The sequence below is a fragment of the Cololabis saira genome, chromosome 19 (genome assembly GCF_033807715.1).
Source record: "Cololabis saira isolate AMF1-May2022 chromosome 19, fColSai1.1, whole genome shotgun sequence".
NCBI lineage: Eukaryota > Metazoa > Chordata > Actinopteri > Beloniformes > Belonidae > Cololabis > Cololabis saira.
In genome coordinates, this window is record NC_084605.1 from 13,573,652 (window position 1) to 13,589,305 (window position 15,654).

Genomic DNA, 15,654 nt, shown 5'->3' on the forward strand with positions numbered 1-15,654 from the left:
AAAAAAAAGGCCCATTTAAATCTTTTATGCATATTTTAGGTCTTCTTTCACTGAATAATAGGTCCAGTGTTCAGGACACAGAAGCAGAAAACCCGTTCCTATATTCCAGCTCAGACATGTCAGTGACAGGAGTTTCGTCAGTTCTGACAATTCTGTACTGACCGGTCTCCATGTCTCTGGACGACGGCTTTCTCCGATCCTGCAGGACAGAGTGGATCAGACCCACTGGGACGGGCATCATGGCAAATATGATCAATAATCCCATAACAGCCAGAGCCCAGTCAGGATACGGCAGTTCACTGTCAGAGGCCTGAAAAAATTGTGATAAAATGAATCAATAAAACAGCAACAGAATACAGCAGTATGTATTCCCTGCGATTTATTTATTCTATTTATTTCATTTGCAAACAGGTGGTGTTGCTGAGCTGCCTGAAAACTGAGGAAGCTTTAGATTGTTAAGAATATTGCGTGAGGAGTGAACCTAAAGGAACATTGCAGAAATAAACTTTATGTATATTACTAGATGATAATGAGTGTAAACTTTTGTCAGGTACCAAAACAAACATACTGATCCATGCAAGTACAAGCAGTTCGTTTTTTGTCTTTTTTTGGGGGAGGTTAAAACACCTTCTATACACAGTCACAGTTATGTCAGATCGTCTCTAAGTGATCCAATCTACACTACACTATCACTTCAGTCTGACATTTTTGACGCTTAAAACAGCAGTTTATCATGACGTTGGCTACCTATCAGTTTGGTCCCCATCTAAGGTTTGATGTCACTACAATTAATCAATATTTTCAGGTTTGTTTCAAATCCAAAATGTTATTTCATAAACTCCCAAATCAAAAAACAGATATGCATCATTGCTAAATCCCATCTCAAGTCACCATTTTAGTGGCATTAAAACAGCATGAGTGCATTTTCATTTCAGTACAGCTTTTCATACCGTTTCGTGGTTCCAGGCCTTGTACGTGGGGCGTTTGATGAACATGCGGATGACGGTTGCTCCCAGAAGTCCCAGCATCGACAGCAAGCACACATATTTCCACAGGTACTTGTAAATGACAGGAGGGCGCCATCCCAGCATAACCTCTATGTCGTCAAGGAATCTGGGAGGAAAATAAATACACTGATCGTCAGATTAGGAAGTCGAAATGTTTACATTCACACCGACTTAAAGATATCAGGTACTCATAGGGCCCGATTTACTAAAGGTTTGCGTGTGTTAAAACGTGTGCAAACTTGACAGCACCCGCAAACCAAAGTGCCAGCTGATCTACTAACAGCGTGCAAAGACGACTGCGTCTCTGAAATGCGCAAAATTGCACACGCAATCCATTTAGTACTTTTGCCCTGATGAATAATCAATATGGGGCGTAACCGCCAGAACGCGCTAAATACTGGGAGGGGAAGATGCAAATTGCTCCATTTACCACGCGCAATGAGATTTACCAAGCCTGAAAGTAATTGCGCGTATTGTGCGTATTGCGTCTGTATTTAATACGTTTGAAAGGAAGGTGCTAATCTGCTGCTGCCGTTATTGTGGCAAGGAGGCGACATCCAAAATCAAAGAATACGCAGAGAGAGAGTCTTTATTCTGCTGCATGCTATTTTAAAAATGGTTGCACAAGTTTTATTAAAGGCCACTTTTTCTTTAGTTCTTCGCCTTATATCTTTGCCACCTTCTTTTATTGTGCCCCCTCCACTCGCCCACAATCAGGCCAAGCCTTTGTGCCAAAACTTTGTATTTTATTGATTACTTATCTTATTGAACGTGAAATCATCCTTCGTAAATTACATTTAATTAAAACCCGATCTTATTAATCACAAAACACAGGTTAAACATCATGACCAAATCCGCTCCGACCCGATGTGACAGTGATCAGCGCAGACAGACTGCAGCTTCGCCTGAATTATGGTTCTGCGTTAAATCGACGGCCATATGATGGTCCCGTCTTTCACACATTTACTGTCAGTGTTTGCTATATAATATATAATATTTGCAATATACTGTGGACATCTGAATAAAAACTTAACTCATAAATAGATTGAATCAAAGCGCTTTCCAGCTCTGCGTCTGATATAGCTGATGTCTTTTTCTCCTCAGATCATGCCGAGCACCGCCGGGTCACGCAAACCCGACCAATTCAATATTAAAATCAAATTCGGTCCTGTGGCCCGTTTTTCTATTTCGTATTTTTGATCTGTGCCTAAAATTGAAATATGAAAAAACAGACGTTTTTCCGTTTTTTGTGTTACCAACTGCATTTATTCTATCGCAGGTTTTCTCCGATATTGCGTTTCTTTTGGTAATGTTTAAATGTCTTTGCTGTAGTTCATGAATGTGTTTATTTGCCTCTTCCACTAATATCTCTAACTCCAACTCGTTCAATTTCATTTTGCGCTTGTGACTTGTGACTGTGCTTTCCATCCAAACTCTCCATGGCGCAAACGTAAGACACGCAACACCTCATTTAAATACTGCTGTTTGCACATGTTATCAATTGCGCAGGCAATCTTAGTTGATCACCCGCAAACCACGCAACAACTGCACGCGCAAACTTTTTCAGTGCCCACGCAATTTAGTACTCTTTATTTAGGATCTTAGTAAATCGGGCCCATAGTGTAGCAAAAAATCATCACCTATCAGCTCCATACAGCCACGCCACACTGAATGTCTCAAAAACCACCACAATGATGAGAGGCAGGGTGGCCGAGTAATCATCGAACATGGTCACAAAGTAGTTCCCGCAGCGCTGAGTGAAGAGCAGGCCGATCAGGAAGCCGATGATGCAGCTGAAAACTGCAACAGCAACAGGACTGACATATTAGGGAAAAACACAATCATAACATGTGCACTTTATATGTGACTTCAACAAGTACGTTTACAAAAGATGTCGGAGAAATATTCTTAAATTTTTGCTTTATGATGTCTAAAAGACAAATGACCTTCAAAACTGAGATTTTTCAACAAATCTAACAGTTAAAATAATTTGAACGTTAAAATCAAAATTAAATTAAAAAGAGTAAAAGCAGGTGTTTACCTGTAAGCTTGGTCTTGTTGTTGGCCAGAGTTTTGAAGCGGTCAGTGAGGGGGGCGAGGATGCCCTCCATGGTGCCAAACATGGTGCTGAGGCCCAGGTTGAGCAGCATGAGGAAGAAGAGGCCGGACCAGAAGGGGCTGCCAGGCAGGAGTGACATGGCCTCTGTGAAGGCAATAAACGCCAGACCTGTACCCTCGACGCCCTGAACATGAACAGTTTCCAGCTTTAGTACAGCTAATAACTAAATTGTTAGCAAACTGTAATGAGTCCATAAAATCAGTTTCTTACATCCTGCATCTCCTTTTCCAGGTTACAGTCAGTTAAATTTAGCTTATTTCCAATGTTTTTGAACCAGTTACTGTAGTCTTCTACAGTCACTGAAGATGGGTGAGAGTAGTTGAAGGTTGGCATCAGGTCTTGGTCAACAAAACCCGCGTGATAGATCTCTGATAATTTGTTTATGTTACTAGAAGATACACAAAAGAACATATATATTCAGAAAAATATATTCAATCTGCTTTTTAGTTGATGATTTATTACAGAAAATACCAAGAAAATTTAGCATTTATTGCACTACCTTTCAAAGATAATTTCCTTGATCTCTCTACACCTCGTTTAAGATGCTTTGTATGTCAAACTTACATACCTGACCACACATCCCTTGACCTTGTCCTTAGCTCGGAAGCCAAGCACAGCAAACACCACCAGAGTAGCCAGCACAGAGGTGAGAAAGTTTATGAAGGAGACAGTGAATGCATCACGGTGGCAGTTGTTGTTCTTGGGATTGTAGGAGGAGTAGGCGATGATGGAGCCAAAGCCGAGGCCCAAGGCAAAGAAAACCTGTGTGGCTGCCTGCCGCCAGACCTGGACATTACCCCACATTTCTAGCTAAAAATGAACAGTAGGAAAAAAAACATGCGTCAGGTAAAATATGAATATCTACTTCCCGTCTAATATACGCAGCCACGGACGTTTCTGCAGGTACCTTTGGGTAAAACATGTAGGTGATTCCCTCCCAGGCTCCATCCAGCATGAGTCCTCGGACAAGAAAGCAGATCAGCACCACGTATGGGAAGATGGAGGAGAAATACATCACCTGGGAAATGATGAAAAGCCGGATATATGTGAGATTAGGCACTCTCATGCTGTTCCTAATATATATTAATCCTCCAAATCACTCAAAAGAATTTCACAAAAGTTACTTTGAATGTATTAGCACTGCTATCCTCAGAGTGTTTCTGTGTGTTGACTTAAACAGCCTTTCAGTTGGTATAATTCTTCAAATGGTTGATATGATGATCCAGTTTCATCTGTTGAACAAGATGATCAACTTTGCAAGTAATGACATGATTGTTGGGTAACGGTGCAAACACAAATATGCATATCAACAAGAAGGATGATTGGCCAGCGTGATAGTCAGTCTGAACAAAAACTAACTGAATGCTTCTTTGCACGGTTATACTGAAAAAAAAAAGAAAGCCAATATTAAAAAAAAAACAAAAAAAAAAACAATAAATCTAAAATCTTCACAGACATATACTTGCATACCAACACATTATGCAGTATCTGTAGGTAAGGTAGAAGCTTTTGGCACTAGAATCTCTGTTTTTACTCTAGCTGTGTATTAAAAACTATTTTACTTTGGTTTATTTTGCCAACCTAACATCCAGGTTATGTCAATAGAAAAGGCTCGCCCACTTTGAGACGGTGCCATAAAGGCCGCGTTCAGACTGCCAGCCAATATCCGATTTTTAGCTCATCCAGATTGAAACTGGATGACTCTTTTGAAGTCTGAACAGTCCCAAACCGCATGAGATCCGATTTTTGCAAACCAGATCGAAACCACCTCCAGGAGGTAGTTTCATATCGCATTTGGGCAGATGCGTCTCAGTCGGAACAGCTCCAAACACTCAGATCGGATATGACTGTCCCAGACCCATGCTCCAAACCACCCGCCCATTTCCAGTTGTGGAGCTACTCATCCTTTCACAGAGAGCATGTACAATCTCTGATGTCACGTCAAAAACTATTATTTGTAGTTTGAGTGTTGCAAATTCACATTACAAATCATGTTTTAATAGCAGAAAAAAAGACCGCATTTCCACGTATGGTGCGGGTCGCCGTGTACCCTGCGCCGTAGGCTCTGCGTTGGTGTAACGCGGAACCATAAATCAGCCTTCAGTCGCGCTGTGAGCCTGAACCTGCAGCCCGTCAGCTCATCAGCTGCCAGTTGTTCATTGCTGGTTCGTTTTGTTAACTCTGAGCTTTGTTGGTTGGTTTGTTAGTTTGCTGTTGGTTTTGTTCTGAACACTTTTCTCTGTTTCTCATTTTGTTGGGACGTCGGGTCCCTCCGCCGAGACACAACTTTTGCGGTATGCGTTCATTGTTGTGTCTAAAAATGATGCGCAGTGCCGACCCAATCAGAAACGGTACAGATATTTTGGGATTTTTTTATATATATAAAAAAATAAAATTATAAAAAAAATAAAGGATCCCCATAACCTTTGATCGGGTGGGCAGGACGCACGTATTGTTATTGTTTTTGATGTCGCAATTACATGACTTCACACAATACACGCGCTGGGTGACGCCTCCGCTCCGACGTCGTTGCTAAGGCAACCCATCAGATCAGTCAATGATGTGGCCCAGTCTGAACAGAGCCAGATCCGATTTGGACACTTGCTAAAAACAGTGTGGACAGTCAGCCCTGAAAATCGGATATGAGAAGGAATCAGATATGAATCAGATTTGCCTGCAGTCTGAACACGGCCAAAGTTACACCCATCCGATGAAAGCAGTTCATTGGTATCTGTTGATTTTTTTTTTCCCTTACCGTGTTTCGTTCTTATTGTAGAGACCTGGGATATAGGTTTTTCTGAGCTTCTGAGGAAAATAATACAAAAAGGGGGGTGCATGATACAATATGAGAAGCCGGTAGGGGTGTATAACCCTCTCTTACAAGATCACTCAATAAGTATATGGATACATGCGGGTACAACGTGATTTAGATACAGTACATTTTTTATCTGGGCAATCTGACCCTATGCGATGCATTGACAAACTTCGTCAACATCCATATCTTTATTTTGTGTGGTTACTCTTGCTCGTGTTTGCTGTACAACAGCATCCAAGGATTCACCATGATGTTTCACTAGGTGAGTGTTCAGATCTGCAGCGCTGGCGCTGAATTTAATTGACGCTTTAAAGACTCTAGATTTAGAATCAGGATATCAACTTATTTATGGCATGTTTCTTACATCAAGAGCTTTTTTTCAGTATCTTTAAAGTTAAAGCCTCCTATTGTCATTGCTTTATCCAAAGAATGAAAAAGATTCCAGCCCCTTGAGTCTTTACTCCGTTAACTTCAGTAGTTTGCTCATATCAACTTTCTAAAAAGGACATTGTCTCCAGATCAGTTGAAATAAATAGATGTTCCACACGAGCTGCAGTTATTTTCACATATGAGCTTTTCTTTTACACTGATTACTTTCTCCTGCATTTGAAAAGGATGGCATCTCACGCTCTGCCTCTTTGGGCTTATTCAGAACTTAAAATCCGATCACAAATGGCCAACATGTTTCAGGACAGATTGAGAACTGATCACTCAGGATGCGTTTAAAGGTGGTTTGGAACTGTTGTGTCCACATTGTCTGTAGTTTGAACATGGACTCTAGGACCGCCTATTGTACTCTTGTCACTTGCTTAGAGCAAAAAAAAAAAAAAAAAAATATTCTAGCACTGGCGTGGCAGCACCTGTGTCTTAAACACCTCGCCTTATAAAGTTAAAAGTCTTTGTCAAATAACAAAAATAACAAATCATTTTGGATTTTTCAAGTAAAACGTTGCTAACAGAGCACAAAGATTAGACCCAATCAGTCAAGATGCATTAAACACATTAAAAGCAGAAGAAGCTTAGGCTATTTTTAGCTTAGTAGGTCCCCCTACAGGCGTGTAGGTTACATTGCTTTTGCTTGGGCGAGTGAACTCAGGTTGCAGGTCGACCACTTATGACTGGTTTTCTCTGGATAGATGGCAATGTAAACTCTGAACGGAGCCTCTGGTTGCAGCTTGTTGTCATGTTTTGCTCAGTATAAGCTGGACTATGCCATATGTTACAAAACTAAATAATGTAAGAACCAACACAAAGTGGTTTTAGATCTGATGTGGGTCAACACTTAAGCTACAGATTCCAGGAATACCATTCCATACAGTAACCCTCAACTCGAAACCCAACACATGACCAGGATTTACCCAACAGACCAAGAACACACAAACTACACCAAGAACCAAGACAGTAAATAATCCACCATTTCTTCTTCTCTTAATGATTTTATCTATTTGAAATGCTATTTTATAGTTATTATATTAAAAAAGAAAAAGAATTGCCAATGCGCTCATACATTTCACAAAGAATGCCCTTTTATGAGTTTAGCCTTTTCCAGCATAATTATAAATGCAGAAACTGATGTTTCCTTTAAATGTGAATCATTTACTTAAAGTAAATTGAAGAACACAAATCAGTTATTTCAGAAAGCAGCAACATGCTTTTAGTAGCCACCGGACACATGTTTACCCATTTAACACCTGACATGGAAAATACACACAAAAGTCTTTTTTTTTTTAAGGTCAGTGTTTATCATATATTCAAATGAAAAATGTCCCCAATTTGATCTTCAATAGTTTTTAAATAATATTTTTGTTTGGTATTATGAATACACTGCCTAATTTTATGAATTTGTTTTATTTTTTACTATGGGAGTGGTGCAGAGGTCCCAGACATTCCTGTATCATAAATATAATAAATCCATCTTATAGGGTTAATGTTTAATAACTCCACAGAAGCATTTAAGAGGTGATAAATTTTTTTTTTAAATATACAGCCTCCTCAATGGTAAAAATAAACATTTTTAAAGCCAGCTGAAATAACAGTTTGGACCCGTACCTTGACGGAAGACTTGATGCCCTTGAACATTCCCAGGCACACGATGGTCCACGCCGCCAGCAGACAGCAGACAATGTACGTGTTGAAAGGGCCCACCTCATCAATGGAGTCGGTGATATCTAAAGCTTTGCGGTACCAGAAGTACGATGTAGGAGAGCTCTTTTCACATTCCTTTACTGGTATGAAAAAAAAAAAATTAAAAAAAGATCAGTTACTACCCTGACATGGAACACACCTCAAATATTTACAATTAATCCGATACTCATGTTTGGTTAGTTTTGAACCCTAATGCTGGTTTACCCGTTACATTCCCCTGGTTTGGACACTTCTCCCAAGGTAACGGATACTGGAACGAGTGTCCGAGATAGAAGAGACTCCATGCGAGGATCACGTTGTAGTACAGAGCCACGAAGAAACAAACCTAAGGAATTTGAGAACATAATTGTCTGTTTAGTTTCAATCCCAGTTAAAGAAGCGGAAAGAAGTATGCGTGTGGTTGTATTGTCAGTGCTGGGCAAGTGCTCTCTCTACAGTTCCAACTGCATTCCACACAACAGGAAAAATATGTATTTCCAGTAAACGATTTAATAATACTCCCAACAGCTGCTTTGCAGTTAATACATTGATTTTGCAAAGGACAAAAAAAATTGTTCTCGTCATATCTTTACTGTTTGCAAACAGTTTTTATTACATCAATAAATGCATAATTTCTCCCTAGGCCTGAGCATGTTACCCATGCCCTTTTTTTTTTCTTAGTTATGCACGCGACACCAAACAGGAACTTACTAACACAACCAGAAATTTAAGACCTAAATGACTTATGGGAAGCCTGTGGAACAATTACTTTAGCGTGCTACTATTGTTATAGAAGAGGGTTAATCATTTAGCAGTTGTTCTTATACCACGCAGCTGGAGTAGCCGATGCCTGCGAGCCTCGGGGAGATGTACTTCCACACTCCGATACTCCCCTGCCGGATGGCCTGGCCTGCTGCCAGTTCCAGGAAGAACAAGGGGATGCCCACAACCAGCATGAGCAGCACGTACAGCAGGAGAAAAGACCCTGAGAAGAAGTTGCAAACACTGGGTCACCAAACAGCAAGCACAAATTGTTATTTTTAAATACAGTTTCTAACAGTTTGATTTGTAACTCAAAGATTTCATAAGCAGCTATAAAAGTTTGTAGGTAAAACAATTATATGAAAGTTCAAACATGGGAGCAACATTGTGTCTTTGACCATGTGCTTGTCCTGCAATGATGATGCCTTTTAAGTAACAACTGAACTGGGTCTCCTGTTACTACTAGTGGGCGACCGATAATCGGCCGTGGCCGATTATCGAATTCGATATTCATAATTTTATTAATAATCTGTATCGGCCCCCCAAAAAAAAAAAACGAAAATAAATAATTTCGATTTTTTTTTTTTTTTTTTTTAGTATTGTGCCTGACTGTTCTAAAATTGAGGCTGTTATTCCTCTTAATTTGTTATTTTTTATAGGCAGCTTTTTTATTTTATGTAAAGAGAAAATTCACTTAATGTTATTTTTAATAACTGAAATGCTGCTTGTTTTGTTTGATGTTCCATAATTTGCACTTTTGATGTGTGAGCCGTGCGAAGTGAATATTGCTGTCCTTCCTAGTTAAAGCAATAAATTGCTCACCATTCATTTAAAGGAATTCTTGTATTGAAATTTGTTTTCTCCCAAAAAGGTAAAAAAGGGTAATAATCGTATCGGCTGATATCGGCTATCGGTCTTTTTGATTTCCCCCTAATCGGTGATCGAAATAATCGGAAAAAAAGGCTGATCGGTCAGACACTAGTTACTACAATCATAATACAGTAATCTAGTACACAATAATAGAATAATACCTCCTCCATTCTGGTGACACAAATATGGAAACCTCCAGACGTTGCCGAGCCCGACGCTGAATCCCACCTGAGCCAAAAAATACTCTATTTTACTGTTCCAGCCGGCTCGAGCAGTAGCCTCAGATGAGCCCTGCTGTCTTTCCTCCCCGGTGAGGGCATCGACTTCGGACTCTGCAACTCTGGTCTCGTCAGGTGGCAAAGGCTGTTTCTCCATCTGAGAAGGCAGAAAAAAACAAAATACAAAAACAGCTTTAGATTACATTACACTCTCATTACTGCCCAGTCCATAAGGAGGTCACTGTTTGACCAGTAGACTGATGGGAGGCAGTTTCTTTAAATGTCCTTTAATATTTAGGATCCTTGAGATTATATATTAAGACTGATTAGAAATATTTGAAAATGTTTGATGTTTCTAGTACTCTGCTCACACCACAATGAAGTTGTGATGTTTTTGTTTTGGCTAGAACTCTAACAATCCAACCAGATGGTGAATTAGTGTACACTAGGTATTTGTAGCCCAGATTTAAAATAATCCCCGATTAGCGATCCAATAAACCCAACAAGTTTCCCCTCACATACCTCACATAAATTCAGATATTTATTCTGAAGTTTATTGGCACTTAAACGAGTATTACACGTACTGACACAGACCAGTGAGCAGCACATCCTCAACCTTCTGTCTTTGGACTGACATCTATTTATCTACAAACCCGGAAAAAGTGGGCACATTTGATGAAACAAACTTACCTGATCCCTGGCAAATGTAGTAACCCACGAGGCAGACGAAGTCCTTTAGAGGGCGAAACGGAGAAAACCGGTGATAATCTTTTATCCGTCCGCACGTTCAGAGATAAAGAGCACGTGTGGACCTTACAATGATGCGCGTCGCGTCGCACGTTCAATAGTTTTCAGTTTTGTCTTTTCTTTTTCTATTTCAAAATATTTTAAGACAATTTCTCAATATTTACAGTTAATAAAAGCAAAAGAGGGCAAATAACATGGCAATACAGTGTTTACCCGCGTAATTGGGCAGATCACTGGTGTGCGGGGTTTCTTCTTCCGCGCATGCAGGAGTTCGCCACACCTACTACAGTGATGCGTTCAGGGGCCAAGCAAAACAATCGCGCAATAGTTATCACAAAAATGAGAGACAGCCGCATCCAGGGCATGGATCTATTATAAAACGATCCAGGGGCGTCAATTGGGTATGCCAAGGTATGGCAGCCGCCACACCTTGGCTTCAAGGGAAAATGTAAATGTTTGTTTTTTAAATACATTTATGGAACTACTCTGTGTCTATTTGTATTGATTATTCTATTACTTAATACATATAGAATAACTACAAATGCAAATCAGAACAACATGATCGATTTCACTAGTTATTATACACTGCAAAAACTCAAAATCTTAACAAGAATATTTGTCTTATTTCTAGTTAAAATGTCTAATTTTTAGTAAAAAAAATCTCATTACATTTAAGACAAGATTCAAAAACAACTATTTTCACCTGTTTCAAGTAGATTTTTGCTTAAAATAAGTGGAAAAATCTGCCAGTGGAACAACATTTTTTTGCTTGTAATGAGAAGATAAATCTTGTCCCACTGGCAGATTTTTCTACTTATTTCAAGTGAAAATGTACTTGAAACAGGTGAAAATGGTCAAATAAGAAGTTATTTTTCTGGTGATGACTCTTGTTTTAAGTGTAATGAGATTTTTTGACTTAAAATTAGACATTTAAACTAGAAATAAGACAAATATTCCTGGTAAGATTTTAAGTTTTTGCAGTGAGCGAGAATGCATTTGAAAAAGTTCCAATTTTCTTGACCACACAGACCAGCTACATAGCAGACTTCTGTGATGAGTATTTGCTGGACGTGTTGATTGATACTCTAGTTAAGTTCTGTGACTCGTAACCTTGCCATAACTTAGCTTCGACTGAATTGACGCCACTGGCCGCATCCTGAAGTAAAATTAAGTGGGAATTTAGATACGTAGAAAACAAGTACACATTTAAAAAATAAATAATAAAATGTATGCAGAACAAAAGCTCCTGAGCACACTGATTTACACCGCCGATTTTATTGAACTGGAATGCTATCGGACACACCGCGGTTGAATTGGTTTGATATTGGATATTGGATATTATGAATTCAACACCCATAAAACTATATATCACAAAACAGTAATTATTAAAAAATCATATATATGGGCATATATATGGGCTGATTTAAAAATCATATATATGGGCTGATTTAATGTGGTTTAATGAATTCAACACCCATAAAACTTGTGATACATAACACTGATTTTGGTCATATTGCTTGTGATGTGTTCATGGTCATGTAGACTATATATCACAAGAGTAATTATTATAAAATCATATTATGGGCTGATTTAATGAGGTTTAATGAAAACCATCGGTGTTATGTATCACAAGTTTTATGGGTGTTGAATTCATTAAACCACATTAAATCAGCCCATAATATGATTTTATAATAATTACTGTTTTGTGATATATAGTCTAGATGACCATGAACACATCACAAGTGGTTTGACCAAAATCAGTGGTATGTATCACAAGTTTTATGGGTGTTGAATTCATTAAACCACATTAAATCAGCCCATAATATAATTTTATAATAATTACTGTTTTGTGATATATATTCTAGATGACCATGAACACATTACAAGTGGTTTGACCAAAATCAGTGGTATGTATCACAAGTTTTATGGGTGTTGAATTCATAATATCCAATATCCAATATCAAACCAATTCAACCGCGGTCACTGCAATTACTATGCACAGTCTGAAAATTGGTAATTAATGGTCAATTAAACAGGTACAATTTCCTTGTTTCCTTGTTCACTTACTTTGTATTGCGGTGTAATTACGTGGACGCATATTTTTAAGACATCATTTTCTGTTCCTCATACCCGGCCCTGCAGGGAACAAGTAAAAACACGCACTCTCTCCCAACACAGCAATCCTTTTCTGTTTGTATTGTAAACACTTAAACATGTAAAGATGGACGAAAGTTTAGCTATAGTGTCCGAGTTTTATGAGGCGAAATGACTATATTAATTCCATTTTAACTGGAGATATTTCTGTTTATTTTAGGTTTTGTTCATGTTAATTTGATATAGGCTATTTTAGTTTTTGTTAAAAGACATAAATAAACTCGAACTTCAGGATTCATGTTAGAGCTCAGAAATATATGCCAAAATAATTATGAATAATCCTAGGTCAGACTGACACAGCAGCAGCATTTTAATGATCAAACACAAACACAGCCTTGTGTGCCACGTATGCCCGTTCAGGACGTAAATAAAATGCAACCGTTGCTCCTGAATCAAGCACTGCATTTTGACCCATAATATTAAAGTGCTAATTTAGGAATACAAAACTTCCTACCTCGTATTTTCAAATAGCAGACTCTTGTTAACGTTTTTCAGATGTCCTTAAACGAAAGTCACTTAGAAAAGTTTCTTGCAGCTTCAGCTAACTCCGCCCACAGCCGCCTCCTATTGGCTGAAGCGAAGGCTTGTACGATGATTGACAGTTCTCCAACAACTCATGCCGCGTTCCATTTGTCCTCGGAAGTGGGGATTTCCCAGTTCCCAGTCGGAATTTTCAACTGGAACGCCCCTCGAAGTGGGATTTCCCACTGGGAAAGCGGGAGACTCTTCACCACCCCCGAGTTCACATTCCGAGATGGCTGCCCCGGTTGTAAACAGTAGAAGAGAGCTCTGTAAAAATCCGTAGCACTTCATTCTAGTTTTGGTCACACTAAATCAGTCATATACAAGTATTGTTCAGCATATATATTCTGCTATAGTGTACTTCACATTTTTCATGTGGTATATGAGAACTACAAACTTGTTTTCCGACTTTGTAACTGGAACGCTGATAACTCGGTTGTGACGTCATTCCCATTTCCGAGTTCCGACTTCCGAGGTAAATGGAACGCGGCATAATAATCCAAGGATAAAAAATATATATTTATATTTATCCCATCAACGAGGTGCATGTGTGGATAGTAGACATAGTTTATTTCGCTGGGACCTTTTCTGGGCTACTTACTGACATCATTGAGACCAACGGAAACTTTGGGTCTGTGGTTAAAATATGAGTAAAGTGTTGTTTTTTTCTTTTCTTTTCTTTTTGCTAAGAGTTTAAATGTTACACACGGAACAGGTTGTAACTAAATTATTTGTACACATTTAATATCTCACCAGTTTATACTTTGAAAATGTTAAATTAAGAAATATATATAATGATAATTATCAAAAATGTGTATAAAATGTCATTAACTCAGTCATTAAGAAATAAAACAGATTACTTTAAATGTTTTTCTAAGATAGCTCATGCCCACGTGGTCCCATATCTTAATTAATCTTAATTATGGTGTATTTACTGATATGTAGGCTTATGAGAGTGACCCAAAATAAATATTTTTATCTAAGGTGAGGTTGATGAGAGGCGGGGCCGGGGAATGTGACGCACCTTCGCTTTGTCATGAGTTTCAAGAGGAAAATGACAAACCTGCACTCACCCTGAAAGTCAGTGAAAGGTTCAGTATCTCATCAGAGGTAAAGCAGTTCATGTTGGTCAGCTTTGGTAAGTTCATTCAACATTTTAAATCATACATTTCTGTAACTGCTGGAACTGTTTCCATTGTAGTCTGCTTGATTCTGAGTTTGTTAGACTACTTCAGTATAGTAATGTGTCTTAATGTTAGTGTTGTTGTATGTTTACCATATTTTAAACTGTGTTCTTGTTCATTACTGAAAGTATGATATACAACAATTATTACAGACATAATGAAGCACTTATTTTCATCTCTACATTTTCTACACAGGTATGTGTATGACACCAACAATAGCTGGCACTGTTTTTGTAAGCAAATGTGTTTTATGCGTGTGTAGCTGTGATCTCTTTAATGAAACCACTCTGGTGGAAGTGTAAGTGATACTGGAAGCATGCTGCCTGTGATATTAACGCGTCCTGTACCTGATGGTCACTGAAGAACACAGAGATTAAACAGTGAGATTGTATTGTAGCCAGACTGGTTGGGCAGGTCACTTACTCAGACAGACTGAACTTGTGTTACTGAAGCAGGTCGACCTGGAAGCAAACAGAGGATGGGCACATTTGAATATAATTAACTTCTGAGTTTAGAGAATTAGTGGTAATTATCAAATTGTTGTTAAACTATAAGTATCACTACTGGTAGTGAATGAAGACATTTGAGTTGTGAATAGATGAAAGAGTGACATTCTGGTTGTGGTTTTCTGCTGTAAGTTCATAGTTGATTCTCTCTCACCAGAGCAGCTGATACAGGAGCCAAAGTATGACAGCCATAACACGGCATCTTGTTGACGTGAGTATGATCTTCTACAGATATACTTAAATGAACTCTTATGAATGAATGAATGAATTAATTGTTTATTTCGGTTACATTACATTATTTGCAATTCAAACTGTGTGTGTGTGTGTAAATGACAAAACACTTTCATACAAGTTTACACTCATCAGTTTCACACAAAAAATAAGTATAAACTCTGTAACCGAAAAAGGAATAGGCTGAAGCCAAAGCTTATATTTTCCTACCCTGTACTTTCCAACAGAAAACCCAGATTATCTGCAATATGAAAAGAAACAAAAAGAGAAATTTCCCTTTAAATTGTTCTGCTTAACCAAATTATACTCCAATCATTTAGCATTGTAATCCTTAATTATTTTACTTTTCAATATTTAAAAAAATAATAATAAACTCTTATTCCAAGAGACTATGT

At 38.4% G+C, this 15,654-nt stretch overlaps 2 protein-coding genes across 11 annotated transcripts in view; one reads left to right on the top strand and one right to left on the bottom strand.

Annotated features, from left to right (window-relative positions):
* On the bottom strand, window positions 1-14,960 carry LOC133419171 (sodium-dependent neutral amino acid transporter B(0)AT2-like). 5 transcript variants are annotated; one of them, XM_061708197.1, is made up of 13 exons: window positions 14,946-14,960; window positions 10,606-10,648; window positions 9,859-10,072; window positions 8,893-9,050; window positions 8,291-8,411; window positions 7,991-8,166; window positions 4,034-4,144; window positions 3,695-3,936; window positions 3,337-3,514; window positions 3,049-3,250; window positions 2,648-2,807; window positions 951-1,113; window positions 1-310 (listed from the first exon to the last, which is right to left on the bottom strand). In XM_061708197.1, exons 3-13 carry the CDS (start codon window positions 10,070-10,072, stop codon window positions 71-73), a joined length of 1,965 nt encoding a protein of 654 aa, XP_061564181.1. In that variant the 5' UTR covers window positions 10,606-10,648; window positions 14,946-14,960; the 3' UTR covers window positions 1-70. The 5 variants fall into 5 exon arrangements, with proteins under 5 accessions (XP_061564181.1, XP_061564178.1, XP_061564179.1 ...); XM_061708194.1 differs by lacking the exon at window positions 14,946-14,960 and adding an exon at window positions 13,271-13,345; XM_061708195.1 differs by lacking the exon at window positions 14,946-14,960 and adding an exon at window positions 12,730-13,254.
* The window catches only part of LOC133419170 (epidermal growth factor receptor kinase substrate 8-like protein 1), a 12,880-nt gene continuing 11,598 nt past the window's right edge, over window positions 14,373-15,654 (top strand). For 3 of the 6 annotated variants that reach the window (XM_061708193.1, XM_061708187.1, XM_061708192.1), the window contains exons 1-2: window positions 14,373-14,476; window positions 15,191-15,239. In XM_061708193.1, coding sequence (XP_061564177.1) covers window positions 15,210-15,239 — 30 coding nt within the window. In that variant the 5' untranslated portion in view covers window positions 14,373-14,476; window positions 15,191-15,209. Of the gene's footprint in view, window positions 14,477-14,674; window positions 14,718-15,185; window positions 15,240-15,654 lie in introns of all 6 variants that reach the window. The other 3 variants (XM_061708190.1, XM_061708189.1, XM_061708188.1) reach the window with 3 other exon arrangements.

Excerpts from the sequence above, each read along its gene's own strand:
- LOC133419171 (XM_061708197.1), bottom strand. The coding sequence starts at position 10,072 with ATGGAGAAACAGCCTTTGCCACCTGACGAGACCAGAGTTGCAGAGTCC. Across the intron at positions 8,412-8,892 it reads TCGGCTACTCCAGCTGCGTG|GTTTGTTTCTTCGTGGCTCT; the intron begins GTATAAGAACAA and ends CAAATTCCTTAG. Across the intron at positions 4,145-7,990 it reads GCATCAAGTCTTCCGTCAAG|GTGATGTATTTCTCCTCCAT; the intron begins GTACGGGTCCAA and ends ATCATTTCCCAG.